This window comes from Zootoca vivipara, chromosome 2, assembly GCF_963506605.1.
Source record: "Zootoca vivipara chromosome 2, rZooViv1.1, whole genome shotgun sequence".
NCBI classification, from domain to species: domain Eukaryota; kingdom Metazoa; phylum Chordata; class Lepidosauria; order Squamata; family Lacertidae; genus Zootoca; species Zootoca vivipara.
In genome coordinates, this window is record NC_083277.1 from 1776149 (window position 1) to 1801479 (window position 25331).

At 44.6% G+C, this 25331-nt stretch overlaps 1 protein-coding gene across 1 annotated transcript; it reads right to left on the reverse strand.

Annotated features, from left to right (window-relative positions):
* On the reverse strand, positions 1-22530 carry LOC118081130 (zinc finger protein 208-like). Its single transcript, XM_060268881.1, is given in 4 exon segments — positions 1-323; positions 325-1496; positions 18850-19038; positions 19040-22530. Coding segments are annotated over 4 exon segments (3180 nt in total). The 5' UTR covers positions 20537-22530; the 3' UTR covers position 1.
* Positions 22531-25331: the final 2801 nt, after the last annotated feature.

The window sequence follows — 25331 nt, forward strand, 5'->3', positions numbered from 1 at the left end:
TCTATTGATGTTTTCTAAGTGCTCCACTTTCAATAAAGCTCTTTCCATATTCCATACATTTAAGTGGTTTATCCTGTGTGTGAGTTTGATTATGTGAATTCAGGTTTCCACGCGTACTGAAGCTCTTTCCACATTCTATGCATTTAAATGGTTTCTCCCCTGTGTGACTCCGTTGATGCATTCTAAGTGTTCCACTCTGACTGAAGCTCTTTCCACACTCCATACATTTAAATGGTTTCTCTCCTGTGTGACTCCGTTGATGAATTCTAAGCTGTACACTGTCAGTGAAGCTCTTTCCACACTCCATACATTTAAATGGTTTCTCCCGTGTGACTCCGTTGATGGTGTCTAAGGTGTCCACTCTGACTGAAGCTCTTTCCACACTCCATACATTTAAATGGTTTCTCCCCTGTGTGACTCCGTTGATGAATTCTAAGTGTTCCACTTTCAGTGAAGCTCTTTCCACAATCCATGCATTTAAATGGTTTCTCTCCTGTGTGAATCCGTTGATGGTTTCTAAGTGTTCCACTCTGACTGTAGCTCTTTCCACACTCCATGCATTTAAATGGTTTCTCTCCTGTGTGACTCCGTTGATGGTTTCTAAGTGTTCCACTGTGACTGAAGCTCTTTCCACACTCCATGCATTTAAATGGTTTCGCTCCTGTGTGACTCCGTTGATGAATTCTAAGCTGTACACTGTCAGTGAAGCTCTTTCCACACTCCATACATTTAAATGGTTTCTCCCCTGTGTGACTCCGTTGATGGTGACTAAGGTGTCCACTCTGACTGAAGCTCTTTCCACACTCCATACATTTAAATGGTTTCTCCCCTGTGTGACTCCGTTGATGAATTCTAAGTTTTCCACTTTCAGTGAAGCTCTTTCCACACTCCATGCATTTAAATGGTTTCTCTCCTGTGTGAATCCGTTGATGGTTTCTAAGTGGTCCACTATCAGTGAAGCTCCTTCCACACTCCATGCATTTAAATGGTTTCTCCCCCGTGTGAATCCGTTGATGAATTCTCAGTTTTCCACTCTGACTGTAGCTCTTTCCACACTCCATGCATTTAAATGGTTTCTCTCCTGTGTGACTCCGTTGATGAATTCTAAGCTGTACACTGTCAGTGAAGCTCTTTCCACACTCCATACATTTAAATGGTTTCTCCCCTGTGTGACTCCGTTGATGGTGACTAAGGTCTCCACTCTGTCTGAAGCTCTTTCCACACTCCATACATTTAAATGGTTTCTCCCCTGTGTGAGTCCGTTGATGGTTTCTAAGGTTTCCACTCTGACTGAAGCTCTTTCCACACTCCATGCATTTAAAGGGTTTCTCCTCTGTGTGAGTCCGTTGATGCATTCTAAGTGTTCCACTCTGACTGAAGCTCTTTCCACACTCCTTGCATTTAAATGGTTTCTCCCCTGTGTGAGTCCGTTGATGGTTTCTAAGGTTTCCACTCTGACTGAAGCTCTTTCCACACTCCATGCATTTAAAGGGTTTCTCCTCTGTGTGAGTCCGTTGAAGTTTTCTAAGTGTTCCACTGTCAGTGAAGCTCTTCCCAAACTCCATATTTTCCAATTGTTTCTCCTCTCTCTTTCCACACTCCATTAATTTAAATGGTTTCTTCGTTATTCCCATTGGTCACATGGCCTCCCAGAATTCTGACTGCCTTCGTCATTGTCTGCTTTGGAGGGCGAAAGAGGGACAAATTCCTATTTGTTTTCTAGGAAGAGAAGAAAGGATTATTATACACATGAATTTGCACCTCCTCTTATATTATTTTTTTACGAGTAGAAATGTGGTATTGAAATTTTAATATTTCATTTATAACTTATATACTGTACATCATCTTACATATACAAGGATCTCAACCATATAAACAAAAACCTTATACCTTTAAGATATTTACAGAAATTAAATTAAAGTTTTATTCTGATATCTCTCATATTCTTGTCTGTTTGCTAACATAAATGAAGTAAAAAGAATAAAGTTATACTTCATGTCATTTCCCGGTACATATTCTCTTTCAAATTGTGAATGGACATATCATTATTAACTTGCTCTTTATTTTTTTTCTAATACAGTCTTACAACAATTCATAATAGTAATAATAATAATAATAATAATATTAATAATAATAATAATTTATTTGTACTCCACCCATCTGTCTGGGTTTCTCCAGCCACCCTGGGTACCTTCCAACAAAGATTAAAAATATATTAAAATGTCACACATTAAAAACTTCCCTAAACAGTAACTTTTATCGTTTTTCTCTTTTTCCTTCTGTCTCTTTCTTTCTTTCTTTCTTTCTTTCTTTCTTTCTTTCTTTCTGGGAGTTAAAATTAGGCGGCAATTGTAAGTGAAGGGGGGGGGGAGATATCCAGACAGTCCCTGTTTTGAATAATACACAATGGACTCACAAGGAGGAGAAGCTTTAAGAGTTGAAACTCAACAAACTGAAAAGGCAGAAATGGTTTGAATGGAAGGAGTGCGGGAAGAGCTTCGATTACTTTACAGTGGATCCTTGGGTTACAAACGCTTCAGGTTACAAACTCCGCTAACCAAAGGGAACCACTGTATTTGTCTCCATTATTTTCCCCACACCAACAGTTATTCACTATGTTTTTATACATTTTATACACTTTGATGGGGTGAGATACCATCTGTATTACATCTTTTCTTTAATATTATAGCACGCAGTCAACTTCATGGTTGTTTTCCACAGATGTTCCCCTTCAGTCAGCAATACAGGATGCCCATATCCTGAGCCCATCTGATCATAAGAAGACAAGAAATAAGATTCCACCTAAACATTAGGAAGAACTTCCTGACAGTAAGAGCTGTTTGGCAGTGGAATTTGCTGCCAAGGAGTGTGGTGGAGTCTCCTTCTTTGGAGGTCTTTAAGCAGAGGCTTGACAGCCATATGTCAAGAATGCATTGATAGTGTTTCCTGCTCGGCAGGGGGTTGGACTGGATGGCCCTTGTGGTCTCTTCCAACTCTATCATCCTATAACTACCTTAATTTCCTCCTCCTTGACTTCCCAGCAGGGGCGTAGGAAAGGGGGGGCTGTCCCAGGTGCCATCATGGAGGGGGTGGCAAGTTATCAAGGAAGAATTACTGCTCTACTAGACCCTCCTCCACGAAAATAGCTGTTTACTTGGCCATTTTCCTATGTTGCGAGGGCTGAAATTTCAATTCAGTGGAGCAGGGTCAAGCTATTAACTGATATACATGAAATTTCAGATATAGCTATATAATCCCTCGTTTAGTAAGATAAGACCTTGGGAGCAGGCTTTTTTAAAATAAAAAATAAAATTAAGAACCGTCCTACTGCCCTACCCTCCACTGGGCTTCCCGGGTCCTGGAAAGTGAAGAAAATGAGACGTCAGCCCTTGCCTTTGCTCCGCCCTCTGCCCACAGCCGATTGGCCACCTGGGTTGGGGGCGAGGCAGAGGAAAGGCCCAATCTACTTGGCTGAGTCTCATTTTCTTCACATAGCTGACTTTCTGGGCTGCAGGGGGAGCCTGCCAAGGCCACTGCCTGTCCTGCGCACCCCCTTCGGGCCACAATCCCCCTCCCCAAAGAATGCTTTATCTCAGGGGTCAGCAAACTTTTTCAGCAGGGGGCCGGTCCACTGTCCCTCAGACCATGTGGGGGGCCGGACTATATTTTTTTGGGGGGGGGGAATGAATGAATTCCTATGCCCCACAAATAACCCAGAGATACATTTTTTAAAAAATGACACATTCTACTCATGTAAAAACACCAGGCAGGCAGCACAAATAACCCAGAGATGTATTTTAAATAAAAGGACACATTCTACTAATGTAAAAACATGCCGATTCCCGGACCGTCTGCGGGCCGGATTTAGAAGGCAATTGGGCCACATCTGGCCCCCGGGCCTTAGTTTGGGGACCCCTGCTTTATCTGAATGGATGTAGCAACCGAGTAATTTCGTTGTTCCCGCAAGGGGACAATGACAATAAAGATATCTTAATCAAAGCCCCTGCTGCCCCCAAAAGTGCTGTGCGCGGGAGAATGGCAGTGCTGCTGTCCCATTTTGCACACATGTGGCGCCGGGAGGAGCAGCTCAGCGCAGCCATGGACGCTTGGCAGGCCAGCCTCCCCTTTCCCACAGCCTCCCCTGCATGAAGCTAGGACCCCCCTCCCTCAGCCACACACCCCAGTCTTCCCTGCATGAAGCTAGGACCCCCGAAAAGCAGTTGTGTAACTAAAAGAAGATGAGAAAAATCAGCAAAGCAATTCTGTGGCTAATTGACCAATTCCTTTAAATAGGGTCTCATCAAAAGTGAAAGTAGATAAATGGGGACCGCTCTGGCGGGAAGGTAAACGGCGTTTCCGTGCGCTGCTCTGGTTCGCCAGAAGCAGCTTTGTCATGCTGGCCACATGACCCGGAAGCTGTCTGCGGACAAACACCGGCTCCCTCGACCTATAGATCGAGATGAGCGCCGTAACCCCAGAGTCGGACACGACTGGACCTGATGGTCAGGGGGCCCTTTACCTTTACTGAAATTCACACTTTTGACAACCAATCTGATGCTTTTGCAGAAAAATATTCCTAGACACAAGACTTTTATTCACTCCCCCATCTCGAGGCGAAGTACAGCAAACTCTACATTCCCACCCTTCTTCCCAAGGCCGGATTATTTACTTCTGTGTGCTTGTGTATCTGTGTCTCCCTTGTATCTGCGAGGGACTATTCTCTCGCCTTCCCTTTGATATCTATGCTACTGATTACTTCTGCCATTCTGATTTTATACAAAGTGTTTAATTTTAAAAGGATCTGAACTATAGAATAGCAGTGATAACACGTTACATGCGGGGAAACCCATGTGAGGTTCCTCTTTGTGTAAAGTCTTCAAGCTTTCCCTGCGCACGCCTGACAAATCTGCCCCATTGTCAAAATTTATCTCTCCCCCCCCCACCTCCAGTCTCCGTTGTTCTGTCCTGGCTGAGGGGGGAAACAGAAGACGGATGGCCATCGGTCAGGGATGGTCTAGTTGAGATTCCTGCATTGCCCCCCCAGGGGTTTGGCTAGATGATCCTCAGGGGTCCCTTCCAACTCTGCAATTCTCTGGTGCAGGCTTGTGCAGAGTTTTAGGTACAAGTTGGATGCAAGGCGTGAATAGGATTGGAGCCCATCTTATGCGCTTTCGGCTCGGGAATAAGTCCCGCTGATCATGATGAGACTAGATTGCTGCTGTGCAGTCCTGTTTTTTAAATAAATGTTTTCCTTTTCAGATAATACAGAGCATGGAGAAATCCCAATAAATAAAACCTCCCCTTCAGCAATTTTCAAGCACTACTACAGGTTCCACATAATATCTGTACTGCAGTGCAGGCGCTGTCACAGTACTTTGGAACTCCCCGCCTCTTGCAACAAAGCACGTGCCTTTGCTATACTCTTTTCAGGCACCTGCAAAAAGCATTCTTCTTTAGGCAAGCATACCTAGATGCTTAGGAAGTTGAAGTAATTTTAATATTTTAGCTTTTGTATGTTTTAAAGTAGGATTGTTAATTTTTATTGATTTTAATGCTGTGGTGTTTTTTGTTTTGTTTTGATAAACCACTTTGCAGATTTTTAATAATAAATTTTATTAAATTAATAAACACCACCTCTCATGGGAGTCTGTTCCCCTGCCCAACAGCTCTTACTAAAGCCTAGATTACTGTTACCAATTTTTTGCTGGTGCAACACCCTATGGAGAGTGGACTCATGTTAAGCTAGTGGTCCACCAAGACCCCTGGATCCTTTTCACATGTCCTGCTAGTAGGCCAGGTGTCCCCCATCCTCTCTGTGGGCGGGTGGTTCTTCCTGCCTAAGTGCAGGGCCTGACATTTATTTGTCCCTGTTGAAATTCATTCTGTTACTCATTTTGTTATGCAAGGACGTGCCCCAGCGGAGCTGCTATTCCTGTTACAGGAAATCTCAGGGGAGCATTAATAGCGCAAGTTGCACCCAAATTCTTGGTCCTCATCCTCCCGAGTTTTGGAACTATGGCTGGGCAGGATCTGTCCCGCCTCAGACTGCAGGGCAGGCAGCTCACAGGCAGCTCCCAAGGGAGGAGGGTCCTGCCTGGACATCTCCTCCCCCCTGACTTGGTTTGCTTCCCCAAGTGGTGGAATCAGTGTCTCAGAAAAGTTTGGGGCCCCCTGCTCTAGACAAGAGGGGCCCACCAAGCCTTCCCTCGATACCCGGACGGAGCCAGGAGCGCCCCAGGGATTCCTGCCAGGGGGAACCCAGAACACCCAGAGGGGCACGGAATGGAGGCCTCGGTTCAACTCCCAGCCCTGCTTGGGGATGGGGGTCCTCATGGGGACCCCCCTGGAGGGCCTCCCATTTCTATTCCCTCAAAGGCGCCCGGGGGGGGGCACAGGGGAGCTGAGCATCTCCTTGCGCTGCAAAGGAGACCTTGCAATGCAAACCCTGCTGTTGCTCCTTCTGCAGAAAGGCCCCCCCTGCACCCCCACCCCGCTGCATTTCCCATGGTAAAAGGCAGGAAGGTTGATTTCATTTGGGGGGTGGGGCTTGCAATGCGAACCCTGCGAATGGAGGGTCCCCGATGACCCGATATGCAACCGGATTGCATGGGTCGGGCCCTCTGCAGATATCGCCCAGGAAGTGAGTTGTTCTTGGGCGGTTTCTGCCCCCTTCCTCACCCCGCTTCGCCCCCTTCCCCGCCCTGCAGCTCTACCTCTTTGTCCTCTCTGCTCCCCCTTCGTTGCTCGCTATTCTACTCCGATTTCCTTTCCTGCCGCAATATGTAAAGGGCTGAGGGCTCTCCAAGGATGCGCTCCCTCTGGGGGAGGGGCTCCTTTATCCCAACAGGACCTAAATCAGCCCCTCCCCCGCTCGACTGATCCACAGAAAGAAGGAGGAGGGGGGCACTCCCCTACTTTACTTTCATCCCCCCACCTCGCCCAAAAGCCTGTCCTCCCTTCCCAGCTGCCCTGTTTGCTGATTCAGGGGGAGGAAAAGGGCATCCTTCTCCCCCTCCCCACAACCCCAAATCTCCCCATACTGTATATATTCCACCTTTTTTCCCCTCTTCCTCTTCCTCCTCTGCAGTCCTGCTCCTCTTCTGGGAATGTGGATGGAGGCCCCTCCCCCTCCATCATTGCCCCCCTTCCCCCCTCCAAACCTCCCTGCCTCTCTAGGAAGCGGAGCTCACTGACCCTTGGGGAGGAATGAGTGACGCCCCCCTCCCAGAAGACACAAATTCTCATCCTTCCAAACAAGCTCTGAGTATCCTGTTTCTTTCCTGATAATTTCCCAGGTTCGATCCCCGGAGACGGCAGAGAATGAGACACCCCCCCCCCCACTTCCCAAAAAGTCCTCCTGGGCACGAAGGTGACATTCCCCCTTCATCTCTTTTAATCCCTTGCCGGGAGGAGGGGAGTTGAGGACCCGGTCATTTTCACACCCATTTCCCCTCCTGGGGGAGGCAGGGCCGTGGCGTAGGGTGTCCCCTTTACAACAGCCCTGCAAAGTAGACCGGAGTTGTTACGCGCGTTTGAGGCTTGGAAAAGTGACTTACGACAACCCTAAATGGTGTTATCCTTTGCCATTATATAAACATACCCGCTTATTTTATGTGAGCTGCTTGGAGGACAGTTTTGGTTCAAAGGCAAGATTGAAATACAGTGTCCCCCCCCCCTTTCGTAACAAAGAGATATTCCACCGCCCCTCCTCTCCATGGGCTGGCCACCTCCAAATCCAGGGCCCTCCCCCTTCCTTTCCCCCTTCTCCCCGCGGCCCCTTTGAAGAGCCATAGCATCACAGAATCTGAGAACTGCAAGGGCCTGAAGAGTCATCTAGACCAAGGGTCCCCAAACTTTTTCAGCAGGGGGCCGGTCCACTGTCCCTCAGACCTTGTGGGGGGCCGGACTATATTTTGGGGGAAAAATATGAACGAATTCCCACAAATAACCCAGAGATGCATTTTAAATAAAAGGACACATTCTACTCATGTAAAAACATGCTGATTCCCAGACCATCCGTGGGCAGGATTTAGAAGGTGACTGGGCTGCATCCAGCCCCCGGGCCTTAGTTTGGGGACCCCTGATTTCAGCTAAAGCATCCAGGACAGATGGCCTCCCAACCTCCAAGGAAGGAGAGCCCCCCCCATGGGAGTCTGTTCCCCTGCCAAACAGCTCGTGTGTGTGTGTGTGTGTGTGTGTGTGTGTGTGTGTGTGTGTGTAAGGTCCATGTTTGTTAAATTCCACTTTTCTCTGAAACCGCTTGAGCTCTCTGTTCCTTCTTGTATCAGAAGAGTGAGAAAGGGGCTGATGGGGGGGGGGCTCCCAATGTTTGCATTGCAAGATCCTCTTTGAAGCTCAGAGATGGAGCCAGCCTTATGCGTGGGGGGAGCCGAAGACATTTGCTGCCTGAGGGGAACCAGAGAAGAGTGCTTCCCTCCCTCCCAAAGCAACCTTACTGGGACACTGAGCAGTCACCTGGGGACAATGATCTTCTCCCCACCAAAAAAGAAAGGTGTGGCCTTAGACGCAGCCTCCCCAACACTGTTTTGGTTTTCCCAGTAGTGATGGTTTTCTAGAAGGCCGCAATGCAAGAGAATTTAAAATACAGTGGTACCTCGGGTTGCGGACCCGATCCGTTCCGGGGTGCCATTCGCACCCTGAAAAGTCAGCAGCCCACAACTGTGTGTGATGTCAATCACCGCGTCTGCGCATGCGCAAAGTGTGATTTTGCACTTCTGCGCATGCGCGTGGGTTACGGACACGCCGAACCCAGAAGTAACCCGTTCCGGGACTTTCGGGTTTGGCGCATCCGTAACCCCAAAAGACGCAACCCGCAGCAGACGCAACCCGAAGTATGACTGTATGCATGGCATGATTTGTTTTTAGATATTAAAAGAGAATTTGAGCAGATAAAGGAAGAGGTTAACAAAACAGCTTCTAATTTTTTTAAAATACTAATTTACTCTCAGAGGTTGTGAGACAATTGAAAGAGATGAATGCACAAACCACCAAGGTGGGAATAATAGACAAGGTCTGAGAAAAAATACAAGGGAAAGTAAGAGTAGTCAAATACCAAAATGATTTGGGAGGCTCTGACTGATAAAATTGGTACCTCGTGTGAAATGCTTTGGAGGCTTTATGGGCAAAAGGTATAAGAATCATAGAATCATAGAGTTGGAAGAGACCACAAGGGCCATCCAGTCCAACCCCCTGCCAAGCAGGAAACACCATCAAAACATTCTTGACATATTTCTGTCAAGCCTAATGCTTAGGTGGAATCTTCTTTCTTGTAGTTTGAATCCATTGCTGAAACTTGTCAGTCAGAAGCCACCCAGCAATAAAATGCAATTAATAGAGGCAATAATTCAATATTGGTTTCACCTCGGAAATACACTTTTCCAAAAGTTTTCCATAATTTTGGCCACTAGTGTTTATTGTCTAGGACCAGTGTGAACTTAACATCGTGTTAACTGTTTCCTAATATTAAAAATATTTTAATACTTTAAAAGACCCTGATGTTGGGAAAGATTGAGGGCACTAGGAGAAGGGGACGACAGAGGACGAGATGGTTGGACAGTGTTCTCGAAGCTACGAACATGAGTTTGACCAAACTGCGGGAGGCAGTGCAAGACAGGAGTGCCTGGCGTGCTCTGGTCCATGGGGTCACGAAGAGTCGGACACGACTAAATGACTAAACAACAACAGTATTTTAACTGACAACATATTGCGAATCACAATGTGCGTATGGGCTAGGGGGAGATGTCTTGTTTTCAACATCACGATAACTCACCACCTGAACACTACAATGTTATCACCAGCTAAACATTGTAATGTAATCATCACGAAAACTCACAATATCACTTGCTAAACATTGCAATGTCATCAGCAGCTAAACACTTCAATCACAATGCCTGAAATAGGGATGGAATTATATAGAGGCAAACAGGACGATGTCCTGGCAACTGCTACTACTTAGGGGTCTAAAAGGGATAAATTACAATATTATCAATCAACACCCCCTTCATGGATCAATGCCTTGTCGTGGCAAAGGGGCTTGAATAACTCAGAGAAGCTATGAGCTATGCCATGCAGGGCCAGCCAAGATGGACAGGTCATAGTGGAGAGTTTTGAGTAAACGTGATCCACCTGGAGAAGGAACTGGCAAGCCACTCCAGTATCCCTGCCAAGAAAACTCCATGGACAAAGACAACAGGCATATAAAAGTTATGATGCTGGAAGATGAGCCCCTCAGGTCGGAAGGCGTCCAACATGCTACTGAGGAAGAGCGGATGACAAGTACAAGTAGATTCAGAGCTGATGAAGCGGCTGGGCCAAAGCCGAAAGGACGCTCAGTTGCGGATATGCCTGGAAGCGAAAGGAAAGTCCGATGCTGTAAAGAAAAATATTGCACAGGAACCTGGAATGTAAGAACCATGAATGGCGGTAAGCTGGATGTGGTCAAAAATGAGATGACAAGAATAAATATCGACATCCTGGGCATCAGTGAACTAAAATGGAAGGGAATGGGCGAATTCAGTTCGGATGACTATCATATCTACTACTGTGGGCAAGAATCCTGTAGCAGAAATGGAGTGGCCCTCATAGTCAACAAAAGAGTGGCAAAAGCTGTAATGGGATGCAATCTCAAAAATGACAGAATGATCTCGATACGAATCCAAGGCAGACCTTTTAACATCACAGTAATCCAAGTTTATGCACCAACTACCGGTGCTGAAGAAAGTGAAATTGACCAATTCTATGAAGACCTACAACACCTTCTAGAAATGACACCAAAGAAGGATGTTCTTCTCATTACAGGGGACTGGAATGCTAAAGTAGGGAATCAAGAGATAAAAGGAACAACTGGCAAGTTTGGCCTTGGAGTTCAAAATGAAGCAGGGCAAAGGCTAATAGAGTTCTGTCAAGAGAACAAGCTGGTCATCACAAACACTCTCTTCCAACAACACAAGAGACGACTCTACACATGGATATCACCAAATGGGCAGCATCGAAATCAGATTGATTATATTCTCTGCAGCCAAAGATGGAGAAGCTCTATACAGTCAGCAAAAACAAGACCTGGAGCTGACTGTAACTCAGATCATCAGCTTCTTATAGCAAAATTCCAGCTTAAACTGAAGAAAGTAGGAAAAACAACTGGGCCAGTAAGATACAATCTAAATCAAATCCCTTATGAATACACAGTGGAAGTGAGGAACAGGTTTAAGGATTTAGATCTGGTGGACAGAGTGCCTGAAGAACTATGGATGGAGGCTCGTAACATTATACAGGAGGCAGCAACGAAAACCATCCCAAGGAAAAGGAAATGGAAGAAAGCAAAGTGGCTGTCCAACGAGGCCTTACAAATAGCGGAGGAGAGGAGGCAAGCAAAATGCAAGGGAGATAGGGAAAGATACAGGAAACTGAATGCAGATTTCCAAAAAAACAGCAAGGAGAGACAAGAGGGTCTTCTTAAACGAGCAATGCAAAGAAATAGAGGAAAACAATAGAATGGGGAAAACCAGAGATCTGTTCAAGAAAATTGGAGATATGAAAGGAACATTTCGTACAAAGATTACCATAATCAAGGACAAAAGTGGTAAGGACCTAACAGAAGCAGAAGACATCAAGAAGAGGTGGCAAGAATACACAGAGGAATTATACCAGAAAGATATGGAGGTCTCGTACACCTCAGGTAGTGTGGTGCTGACCTTGAGCCAGACATCTTGGAGAGTGAAGTCAAATGGGCCTTAGAAAGCACTGCTAATAACAAGGCCAGTGGAAGTGATGATATTCCAGCCGAACTGTTTAAAATTTTAAAAGATGATGCTGTTAAGGTGCTACACCCAATATGCCAGCAAGTTTGGAAAACTCAGCAATGGCCAGAGGATTGGAGAAGATCAGTCTACATCCCAATTCCAAAGAAGGGCAGTGCCAAAGAATGCTGCAACTACCGCACAATTGCGCTCATTTCACACGCTAGCAAGGTTATGCTTAAAATTTTACAAGGCAGGCTTAGGCAGTATGTGGACCGAGAACTCCCAGAAGTGCAAGCTGGATTTCGAAAGGGCAGAGGAACCAGAGACCAAATAGCAAACACGCGCTGGATTATGGAGAAAGCTAGAGAGTTCCAGAAAAATGTCTACTTCTGCTTCATTGACTATGCAAAAGCCTTTGACTGTGTCGACCACAGCAAACTATGGCAAGTTCTTAAAGAAATGGGAGTGCCTGATCACCTCATCTGTCTCCTGAGAAATCTCTATGTGGGACAAGAAGCTACAGTTAGAACTGGATATGGAACAACTGATTGGTTCAAAATTGGGAAAGGAGTACGACAAGGTTGTATATTGTCTCCCTGCTTATTTAACTTATATGCAGAATTCATCATGCGAAAGGCTGGACTAGATGAATGCCAAGCCGGAATTAAGATTGCTGGAAGAAATATCAACAACCTCTGATATGCAGATGACACAACCTTGATGGCAGGAAGCGAGGAGGAATTAAAGAACCTTTTAATGAGGGTGAAAGAGGAGAGCGCAAAATATGGTCTGAAGCTCAACATCAAAAAAACAAGATCATGGCCACTGGTCCCATCACCTCCTGGCAAATAGAAGGGGAAGAAATGGAGGCAGTGAGAGATTTTACTTTCTTGGGCTCCTTGATCACTGCAGATGGTGACAGCAGTCACGAAATTAAAAGACGCCTGCTTATTGGAAGAAAAGCAATGACAAACCTAGACAGCATCTTAAAAAGCAGAGACATCACCTTGCCGACAAAGGTCCGTATAGTTAAAGCTATGGTTTTCCCAGTAGTGATGTACGGAAGTGAGAGCTGGACCATAAAGAAGGCTGATCGCCGAAGAATTGATGCTTTTGAATTATGGTGCTGGAGGAGACTCTTGAGAGTCCCATGGACTGCAAGAAGATCAAACCTATCCATTCTTAAGGAAATCAGCCCTGAGTGCTCCCTGGAAGGACAGATCGTGAAGCTGAGGCTCCAATACTTTGGCCACCTCATGAGAAGAGAAGAATCCTTGGAAAAGACCCTGATGTTGGGAAAGATTGAGGGCACTAGGAGAAGGGGACGACAGAGGACAAGATGGTTGGACAGTGTTCTCGAAGCTACGAACATGAGTTTGACCAAACTGCGGGAGGCAGTGCAAGACAGGAGTGCCTGGCGTGCTATGGTCCATGGGGTCACGAGGAGTTGGACACGACTAAACGACTAAACAACAACAACAACAATCAATCAACCAACACACACTCAGTTTCATTAGCAGGCAAGCCAAGATGCATCCCAGCAGGACTTTGGGATTTGGGCTTGGCTACCAAATGGTGGCATCCAGGACAATCCAAAGGATGGAGATGAGTCTTAGTGAATACAGATAATCTGGGATTGTCAGCAGGGAAGCAGGGGTGGGGGGGGGGAGTTAGTGGGGCTGGAAAGGGGGGGGTCTCTGTCAAAGCTCCTCTCCCTTCCTTTAACCCTTCCATTGATTCCCTCTCTCCGTTTCCCCAGCCAAAAGGGACCCAGCCAGGTGCCCCACGACCCCAGGGATTCCTGCCAGTGTGGTGGGGAGAGCCAGTGGCGAGAGCCAGTGTGGTGTAGTGCTTAATCTGGGGAACCGGGTTCGCGTCTCCGTTCCTCCACATGCAGCTGCTGGGTGACCTTGGGCTAGACATACTTCTCTGAAGTCTCTCAGCCCCACCCACCTCACAGAGTGTTTGTTGTGGGGGAGGAAAGGAAAGGAGAATGTTAGCCGCTTTGAGACTCCTTCAGGGAGTGATAAAGCGGGATATCAAATCCAAACTCTTCTTCTTCTTCTGAAAAATAGACCCCAAAGTGCGTTGCCTTTTAGGAAGGACAGACGCTGAAGGATTAGCAGTATATCGCTAGCTTGAAATGTGAATCGTTATAGTTGTTTTGTTCTGGGCGGAGGGGAGGTGGAGAGGGGAAATGTGTGAGTTTATGGTAATGTTGAAAAATGTTTGCATATGCTGATCCTTAAGCCTTCTTTGGGGCAGGGTTGCATCCGAGTGGGAGGGGTGAGGGTCTCTGGAGTGGAGCGGAGATGAGGAAGATGGTGTTGCACAGGATTCTGGGTAATTGCAGACGTCAGATTCGGTCACCCCTCTCTGTTCATTAATAATGGTGTCCTGCCCCCCCTTCTATAACAATCCCCAAAGTGAAAGGGGATCTGTCCTTCAAATGCTGTGTGTGCGAGTGTCGTGTCATGTGACCGACTTTGGCCCCCCCACCCCATGTCATCAAGGCCACCTTCCTGAAGCAAAGGGATAATCTAAAATATAAATCTGAAATATATAAAATCCTTTTCCTTGTTGATTCTTCCTCATAGCTGCCAAGTCTCCCGTATTCGCCAGGAAACCCCCGTTTTTCTAGCTGTTCTCAGCTGAAAAAACAGATTTTTTTGTTTCCCCCCAGTTTATTCTGGCACGGCGGCCATTTTGGAACTGGGCGGAGTATGCTCAGAAGCGACTTTTGATGCAGCTCTGCCCAGTTCCAAAATGGCTGCAGTGCGACTTCTGGCGCGGCGGCCATTTTGGAACTGGGCAAAGCAGCATCAAAAGTCACTTATGAGCATGCTCCGCCCAGCTCCAAAATGGCGGCAGCGCTACTTCCGGTCCGGTCCCTTATTTCTCCCACTGGAACTTGGTAGGTATGTTCTTCCTGGGTCTGAGGCAGGCAGTGAGAGGGTGGGATCCCCTTCCACCATGAGACGAATGCAATGGGGTTGTGTGTGTGTGTGTGTGTGTGAGAGAGAGAGACCCCCTGCTACCCCTTTCTGGGAGAGCCCTCCTTTCTGCTCCCCCCACAAGAGGGTCCCCGTTGTGTCTCTGTGTGTCTCTGAGGGACAAGAGAGGAGCCCCTCCCCTCCTCTGAGGGAAATGACATTTCTCACCTTTTCCCAATTTTCCGCCGCCTTTCAAAATCTGACCCTCCGCTCAGTTTTAGGCGCAAGGAGGCCGATTCCTGGCAGACCAGGTTGCAATACTCCCTGGGCTCCCTGCTTCTCATTCGCCCCGATTTCTGTTCAGATCTCTTGGTTTTTGCAGCTTCTCTTTGCTTCTTTAGAAAGGCTGTATAAAAAATCCTCTCACCACTGCCTGCATTGCCTGTCCGATTGCTTTTCATTTGCTGCGTATAATCCTACCAGGAGGACTTTTCTTCCTTCCTGTCAATGTCACTTCCAAACCACGAATTCTTCCCTCATTTTCCTCAAATATCTGCTTTGGGTTTTGTTTGGGACTTTCTTCATTTTATCTGAAGGTATAAATTCTTATTTGTGGCTTAGGGCCTTTGTATTTACGGGACTGCCTTTCCTTAAGGTCCATGAAGAACCACAGTTTAGAGGTCCCGGGCCCTTAGGAAGTCAGACTATCCTCCACTAGGGCCAGGGCCTTTTCAGTGATTAAGGCATATTGGAATGACATATATGAGGAATTAATCCCCCCCCCCAAAAAAAATAACCTTCAAGAAAAAACCAGAAATATTTTTATTGGGTATACTACCAGCAGAGATTAAAAAGGAAATGAGAACATTGTTCATGTATGGTTGACTGCAGCCAGAGTTCTTGTAGCAAGAAAATGGCAAAGAAATACTCCCAACAATTACCGTATATTCCAGCATATAAGACGACTGGGAGTATAAGACGACCCCCAAATTTTCCAGTTAAAATATAGAGTTTGGGATATAATCGTCGTATAATCATAGAATCATAGAGTTGGAAGAGACCACAAGGGCCATCCAGTCCAACCCCCTGCCAAGCAGGAAACACCATCAAAGCATTCCTGACAGATGGCTGTCAAGCCTCTGCTTAAAGACCTCCAAAGAAGGAGACTCCACCACACTCCTTGGCAGCAAATTCCACTGTCGAACAGCTCTTACTGTCAGGAAGTTCTTCCTAATGTTTAGGTGGAATTTTCTTTCTTGTAGTTTGAATCCGTTGCTATAAGAAATAAGAAATACGATCCAGCGTATAAGACGACCCCCGACTTTTGAGAAGATTTTCCTGGGTTAAAAAGTAGTCTTATACGCAGGAATATACAATATATACTGGCAGATACAGGTAGGTAGCCGTGTTGGTCTGAGTCGAAGCAAAATAAAAAAATTCCTTCAGTAGCACCTTATTTTTTTTTTCCAAAATTTTTTATTCATTTTAACCATAACACAACAAAGCAACAGAATAACAACACAACAATACAATACACAAAAATAAAGAAAAAGGAAAAAAGAAAAAATACACCAAACTTTCTAAACCCTTGTTCTAATCTAGTTACTTCGACTTCCTCTACTCCCTGCTCGCTGCGACTCACTGTCAATCACAGATAGCAGTTCTACCTCATTATCCATTTCCAAAATTACTGCATCTCGCTCCTCATTTCTATTAATCTATAATTACGTACATCGTCTTATCTATTCACTTTACATTCATCCTACGCTGCAATTCCTAATAACATTCAAAATCCTTGTCTTTTTAATCAGTCCAAATACTATATTTCCTCAAATAGGCTTTGAAACTTGACCATTCTTCTTCTGCCGCCTTCTCCCCCTGGTCACGGAGTCTTCCGGTCAAATCAGCCAGTTCCATATAGTCCAACATTTTCATTTGCCAATCTTCCACTGAAGGTATATCCTGAGTCTTCCACTTCTGTGCTATCAACATTCTCGCTGCTGTTGTGGCATACAATAAAATAGTAACCTCTTTCTTTGGTATCTCCTCCCCCACAATCCCCAACAAAAAGGCCTCTGGTTTTTTAATAAACGTGTTTTTAAACACTTTCTTTAGTTCATTATAAATCTTATCCCAGAAGTCTTTTACCTTGGGGCAAGTCCACCACATATGATAAAACGTTCCTTCTTTTTCTTTACATTTCCAACATTTGTTATCATGTGTGTGGTACATTTTTGCTAACTTAACTGGGGTCAGATACCATCTATACATCATCTTCAACATGTTTTCTTTTAGGGCATTGCATGCTGTAAATTTTATAGACTTTTTCCACATTTTTTCCCAGTCCCGTATCATTATATTATGCCCAACATCCTTAGCCCATTCTATCATTACCGATTTTGTTTGTTCATCCTTTGTTTGCCACTCCAGCAATAGATTATACATCTTAGATAAATTCTTGGTTTTTGAGTTTAATAACAATGTTTCCAACTTGGATTCTTCTTTTTGGAAACCTACTTTTTGGTCCATTTTAAACACTTCATTAATTTGGTGATATTGTAACCAATCAGACAACACATCTTTCAACTGGTCATATGGTTTAAGTTTATATTGGTTTCCTTCCTGTACTAAAATATCCTTATATTTTGGCCATCTGGCTTCCATATTACGCCTTTTAAAGGCTTTAGCCTCCAATGGTGAGACCCACCTGGGTGTTTTGCTCTCTAACAGATCCTTATACCTCGACCATACATTTAACAAAGATTTCCTAATTATGTGGGTTTTGAAACCTTTATACACCTTTGCTTTATCATACCATAAATATGCATGCCATCCATAAACATTGTCAAAACCTTCCAAGTCTAATACATCAGTATTTTCTAGCAAGAACCATTCCTTCATCCAGCATAAAGCCGCAGCTTCAAAATATAATTTCAACTAAAGACCAACTAAGTTTTTATTTTGGTATGAGCTTTCGTGTGCATGCACACTTCATCAGATACACTGAAAACAGAAGTCACCAGACCCTTATGTATATTCAGAGGGTGGTGGGGGTGGGTGGGAATGGGTGATGAGCTGATAGGAGTGGTAAACTTGTTGATGGCTGTTAACGACTGATGATGACTGCAATTGGTCCTGCGGGGAAAAAGCAAGGGCTGAGGCGCTAAAGAAAGCTTGATCATGCATAATGAGATAAGAATCCTATGTCTTTGTTCATCCCAGGTGGTTCCATGGTTTTAAGCTTGATAATGAGTTCCAATTCAGCAACTTCTCTTTCCAGTCTGTTTCTGAAAATTTTCTGTAATAAAACAGCTGCTTTGAGATCTTGTATAGAATGTCCTGGGAGATTGAAGTGTTCTCCTACTGGTTTCTCTGTCTTGTGGTTCCTGATGTCAGATTTATGTCCATTTATCCTTTGGCGTAGGGTTTGGCCTGTTTGTCCAATATAGAGAGTTGAAGGGCACTGTTGGCATTTGATGGCATACACAATGTTAGAAGATGAGTCCAATTTCATGTAAAAGGCGGTATTGGAAAGACTCAGACCCCACACAAACATACAAAAAAGAACTGAACAAGATTGTTAAGGAGCTACCCCTACACATCCAAGAACAGATCCTCACAAACACACCAGCGGAACCTCGACCAGGAACTCTCTATCTTCTACCAAAAATACACAAACCAGGAAATCCAGGACGCCCCATCATCTCAGGAATTGGCACCATTACAGTGGGTGTTTCCGGCTATATGGATTCTGTTCTGAAACCATATGCTGTCAGTGCTCCCAGCTACGTACGTGACACCACAGATTTTCTGAGGAAAATACAATATTTGAACAATCTTCCTAACAATACTATACAAGCCACTATGGATGTGGAATCTCTATACACCCACACAATATCCCACACAATGATGGTTTACAAGCCATAAGGAACACCATTTCAGATAAAACCACGGCAGACTTTGCTACCAAACTCTGCCACTCTGTCCTTACCCACAACCACTTCAAATTTGGTGATGACCTGTTCCTCCAGATCAGCGGCACAGTCATGGGCACCCGCATGGCCCCACAGTATGCCAACATCATTTATATGGTTTCTCCCGTGTGAATCCGTTGATGAATTCTAAGTGCTCCACTGTCACTGAAGCTCTTTTCGCACTCCATACATTTAAATGGTTTCTTCCCCCGTGTGAATCCGTTGATGAATTCTCAGTTTTCCACTCTGACTGTAGCTCTTTCCACACTCCATACATTTATATGGTTTCTCCCCTCTGTGAATCCGTTGATGAATTCTAAGCGCTCCACTGTCACTGAAGCTCTTTTCACACTCCATACATTTAAATGGTTTCTTCCCCCGTGTGAATCCGTTGATGAATTCTCAGTTTTCCACTCTGACTGTAGCTCTTTCCACACTCCATGCATTTAAATGGTTTCTCTCCTGTGTGACTCCGTTGATGAATTCTAAGCTGTACACTGTCAGTGAAGCTCTTTCCACACTCCATACATTTAAATGGTTTCTCCCCTGTGTGAATCCGTTGATGTTTTCTAAGTGTTCCACTGTCACTGAAGCTCTTTCCACACTCCATACATTTATATGGTTTCTCCCCTGTGTGAGTTCGCTGATGTATATGAAGGTATGCTGACTGGCTGAAGCTCTTTCCACACTCCATACAATTATATGGTTTCTCCCCTGTGTGAGTCCGTTGATGTTTTCTAAGTGCTCCACTCTCACTGAAGCTCTTTTCACACTCCATACATTTATATGGTTTCTCCCCTGTGTGAATCTGTTGATGTTTTCTAAGTGCTCCACTGTCTCTGAAGCTCTTTTCACACTCCATACATTTATATGGTTTCTCCCCTGTGTGAATCCGTTGATGTTTTCTAAGTGCTCCACTGTCTCTGAAGCTCTTTTCGCACTCCATACATTTATATGGTTTCTCCCCTGTGTGAATCCGTTGATGTTTTCTAAGTGCTCCACTGTCACTGAAGCTCTTTTCGCACTCCATACATTTATATGGTTTCTCCCCTGTGTGAATCCGTTGATGTATATGAAGGTGTGCTGACCGGCTGAAGCTCTTTTCGCACTCCATACATTTATATGGTTTCTCCCCTCTGTGAATCTGTTGATGTTTTCTAAGTGTTCCACTGTCACTGAAGCTCTTTTCGCACTCCATACATTTATATGGTTTCTCCCCTGTGTGAATCCGTTGATGAATTCTAAGGTGTGGACTCTCAGTGAAGCTCTTTCCACACTCCATACATTTATATGGTTTCTCCCCTGTGTGAATCCGTTGATGATTTCTCAGTCTTCTACTGTCACTGAAGCTCTTTTTGCACTCTGAACATTTATATGGTTTCTCCCCTGTGTGTATCCGTTGATGTTTTTTAAGTGCTCCACTCTCACTGAAGCTCTTTTCGCACTCCATACATTTATATGGTTTCTCCCCTGTGTGTATCGATTGATGTTTTCTAAGTGCTCCACTGTCACTGAAGCTCTTGCCGCACTCTATACATTTATATGGTTTCTCCCCTGTGTGAGTCCGTTTATGTGTCCTAAGGTGTGCACTCTGACTGAAGCTCTTTCCACACTCCATACATTTAAATGGTTTCTCTCCTGTGTGAATCCCTTGATGTGTTCTAAGGTGTGCACTCTGACTGAAGCTCTTTCCACACTTCATACATTTGAATGGCTTCTTTCCTGTGTGAGTCCTTTGATGTGTCCTAAGGTGTGCACTCTGAGCGAAGCTATTTCCACACTCCATACATTTAAATGGTTTCTCCCCTGTGTTAGTCTGCTGATGTTTTCTAGGTGTTTCACTATCACTGAAGCTTTTTCCACGCTCCATAGCCTGAAATGGTTTATCCACTCTTTGAGTTCATTGATGTGAAGTTCGTGTGTTCATTGACTGAATCACTTGCTGCATTCCATGCATGTAAATGGTTTCTTTGTTAATCCTAAGCAAATATCAGTCTCCCGGAATTCTGATTGTCTTCCCCACCGCTTCCTTCGGAGTGAGTGGAAAATAAAGTCCTGTTTGTGTTTGAAGGAAGAGAACAAAGGAATATGAAACACAGAAAGTTCAGTAAGCACCTCTCCTATTTTAACATCTCATACATTCTCCCATGTCCTCCCCCTGTCATAGAACCATAGAACTGGAGAGTTGGAAGGGACACTAGGGCCATCTAGTCCAACCCCCTGCAATGCAGCAATGTCCATGAACATGTCTTCTACTTGTCTGCTTCAGTTTCTAGTGGCATATTTCATCCTCTGCATACTAATCCTCCACCCCCGGGCCCTATTGTTCCTCATCCAACCTCCTAAATCTAAGAGATACTATTGGAATGGGAATCTGATGGCTGTGTCAGATTCAGCTTCACAGAGTGAGGGGAAGAGTGCAAGGGCACCCCGCCGCCCCCCAAAACCCCAAGAGGAGCATTGGAATGTCTTGGGGTCCTGCAGACTCACTGACGGCGCTGCGGATCTATTGATCTCTGCCTCTGTCCCGAAAGGAACGGGGGGGGGGGAGCCGGTGAGCTAGGCACCAGCGCAGCTCTACGGAAGCAAAGCCTCTGAATCCAGCCACAAGCGGCCACCATTCCAGACACTGTGCCGATTGGAAGGTGAGGAAAAATTAAGGAATAGACTAAATTGATTAATTCGGCAAGAAAATGGGAATGAAAAAATAAGTCTGCTCCCATTAAGGGTGCTATAGCCACGAAACAACTGCAAGTGAAGTGTGGATGAAATTTATTTTGTAAGATAAGTAAAGTAATGAATAATTAGAACCAAAAGTTTCTTTTAAAAAAAATTCCTTCCACAGTAGCACCTTAGAGACCAACTAAGTTTTTCAATGGTATGAGCTTCCGTGTGCATGCACACTTCTTCAGATACAAAAGTACCGAAAGAATACACATAGCCTTTGCTTATACCAATCAAGTACTTTTAAAAAGTACTTGAACTTAATCTGAGCCGGACCTTATCTGATGGTGAGATCGAACTTGACTTAAAATGCAGGATATATCTGAGAAAGAATACAATGCTAGTCGATGAAATAATATTATAATTGTTTTCTAGGAAAAAAATAAGATTGGCTCTCTGGAAGCTATTTTATTTATGTGAAAGTAATTTTGGATTTTTCAGACTTTGAAGACGTCCATACTAACAGATTTACAACTGTGTGCTTACTAAAAAGGCATCTTCTGGCCAAAAATCAAGACAAAAAGAAGAAGAACATTGACTAAACTAAATTTAAAATAATTTTAAGAACATTGATTTATTCTATTGGATTTTCTTCACTATTGCCAACATCAGGAGATTTTAAAAGTGGCTACGATGCTGTGTTGAGAGATAGAAAAGGGAAGGGAGCCCTAACATCACTTTCTCAAACATTCCGCTTATGGTTGTGGAAAGTTCTTAGCAACTGAAATCTATTCAATATTATTAGAACAATGCTACCATTCAGTGGATTTGAAACTGGCTGACTGACCGAACCCAAAGGGTGCTCATCAATAGCTCCTCTTCATCCTGGAGAGAGGTGACTAGTGGGGTGCCACAGGGTTCTGTCTTGGGCCCAGTCTTATTCAACATCTTTATCAATGACTTGGATGATGGGCTTGAGGGCATCCTGAGCAAGTTTGCAGGTGGCACTAAATTGGGAGGGGTGGCTACCGGTAATACCCCAGAGGACAGGATCACACTTCAGAATGACCTTAACAGATTAGAAAACTGGGCCAAAGCAAACAAGATGAATTTTAACAAGGAGAAATGTAAAGTACTACACTTGGGCAAAAAAAATGAAAGGCACAAATACAGGATGGGAGACACCTGGCTTGAGAGCAGTACATGTGAAAAGGATCTAGGAGTCTTGGTAGACCACAAACTTGACATGAGTCAACAGTGTGATGCAGCAGCTAAAAAAGCCAATGCAATGCTGGGCTGCATCAATAGGAGTATAGCATCTAGATCAAAGGAAGTAATAGTACCACTGCATTCTGCTCTGGTCAGACCTCACCTGGAGTACTGTGTCCAGCTCTGGGCACCACAGTTCAAGAAGGATACTGACAAGCTGGAACGTGTCCAGAGGAGGGCAACCAAAATGGTCAAAGGCCTGGAAACGATGCTTTTAGAGGAACGGCTTAGGGAGCTGGGTATGTTTAGCCTGGAGAAGTGGTGGTTAATAGGTGATATGATAGCCATGTTCAAATATATTAAAGAATGCCATACAGAGGAGGGAGAAAGGTTGTTTTCTGCTGCTCCAGAGAAGTGGACACCAAGCAATGGATTCAAACTACAAGAAATAAGATTCCACCTAAACATTAGGAAGAACTTCCTGACAGTAAGAGCTGTTCGACAGGGGAATTTGCTGCCAAGGAGTGTGGTGGAGTCTCCTTCTTTGGAGGTCTTTAAGCAGAGGCTTGACAGCCATCTGTTAGGAATGCTTTGATGGTGTTTCCTGCTTGGCAGGGGGTTGGACTGCATGGCCCTTGTGGTCTCTTCCAACTCTATGATTATATGATATTGGACCTTAAAACTATTTTGATGTGAATGGATGCAAAGATTTGAACATGTAAGTGTTAAAAACTGATATTTCTGAGCAATGTGGTAGAGGGACTAAGTTGGAAAAATAGGCTTCCTCTACCTGTGTTTGGTGAAATGACCTTGACAAAGTACTGATAAGACTAAAAATATTTCACGTGGTGGTGGGAAAGGAATTTGTCTTTTGGAATTAAACTCTATAAAGGAAGCTGGGAAAAGGGGAGAGAATTGGGGCCCCTCACTCAAAATTGGAAATGGCAAAAGGAAAGGCCGCAATGCAAGAGAATTTAAAATACAGTGGTACCTCGGGTTGCGGACCCGATCAATTTTGGGGTGCAGTTCGCACCCTGAAAAGTCCACAACCTGCGACTGCGCGTGATGTCAACCAGCGCGACTGCACATGCGCAACGTGTGATTTTGCGCTTCTGTGCATGCATGCGGGTTACGGACACACCGAACCCGAAACTAACCCGTTCCAGGACTTTCGGGTTCGGCACATCCGTAACCCGAAAAGACGCAACCCGCAGCAGATGCAACCCAAAGTATGACTGTATGCATTGCATGATATTTTTTTTAGATATTAAAAGAGAATTTGAGCAGATAAAGGAAGAAGTTAACAGAACAACTTCTATATTTTTTTAAAATACTAATTTACTGTCAGAGGTTGTGAGACAACTGAAAGAGATGAATGCACAAACCACCAAGATGGGAATGGTAGACAAATAAGGTCTGAGGAAAATTAAACGGAAAGTAAGAATAGTCAAAGACCAAAATGATTTGGGAGGCCCTGACTGATAAAATTGGTACCTCTTTCAAAATGATTTGGAGGCTTTGACTGTGCTAGAGAAGAAAAAAAGAAGGGAGGGCAAAAGGTTTAAGAGGCTACATTATGTGGTGAGAATGTAAAATCATCAAAAAGGCCTGGGGAAAGGATGCGAAGAAAATGTGGAAAATGTTGTTTTAAAAAACTGAAGTTATGATATTGAGGTGTACAGGACTTGGTGGATTGTTTGAGCAAAAGACTTTGTCCCGGTATGCAAGACTGGACGCCAGGCCAAGACCAGCCAGCCCCTATGGAAGGAAGAAGCCTCGGCCAAAGAAGATAAAGAAGAAGATAGGCTAAATAAATTACTGAATTATGTAGGGTGATTTTGTAATGCATATTTTTAAAGCTTTGTGTACAGTATATATTTTTATATTAGTATAACTTTTAAAATACACTTGTAATAAGATGAAGAAGATTTTAAAATTGGATTGTAAAGTATATAAGGTTTTATGCACGTGAATGAACAAGCATATTATAATGGATCCAAGAGGGGGAGTGGTCTAAACATTTAGTTAAAATATGGTCTAAGAATTATGGTCTAAGAATATGACCTTTTCCTTTTGTTTTTTTCCATTTTCCCTTAAAAAAGGAATGGGAAACAAAAGGCAAACTGGTAAAATCAGCAATGATACACTTGGCCAGAAATATAAGTCGTAATTAGAGCTGGGCGATATTGATACACGTGGCCAAAATTGTGGAAACCTTTTGGAAAATGTATTTATGAGGTTTGATGGCTCATAACACCATTTTATTTATTTATCAGTAATACCATTAGATTATATATCAGTGGGGGAAAAAAGACACCTGCTCACTTCCGGTTTTGCCGCGGATCGCTCTACGGGCAGGAAAAAAGAGCGCTGCAGCTCTTCTAACTTTGCTGGGTAAAGGGGAGCTCCGCGTGGCTAGCGGACCCCCAAGAAAGGTCGGGGAGGCGATCCTCGTCCGAACTGTCGGTCGTGTCCGAGTGTACTCTGGATATCCTGCGCGCACGGCGAGGGAAAGAAAGAGACCGGGGCACTGCGACGCAACGAGAACACCGCGACCAGCAGAGAAAGCCAAACCGCGCCGAAGCGACCACGCCGGTAAAATTCCATCTATTTTAATCCCATCTGCATACCCCCGGGCGTGAACTGAATTCGGTGAGAAGGGACAATAAAAGCGCTGAGAGCGTCCCTCCCCGCACGTTCTGGGCAGCGAGACAAATCAACGCAATAGAAGCGAGGCGGGGGAGAAGGGAAGGATCGAGTTGAAAGTTTTTAAAGAGACGCTAGCGGGGGAC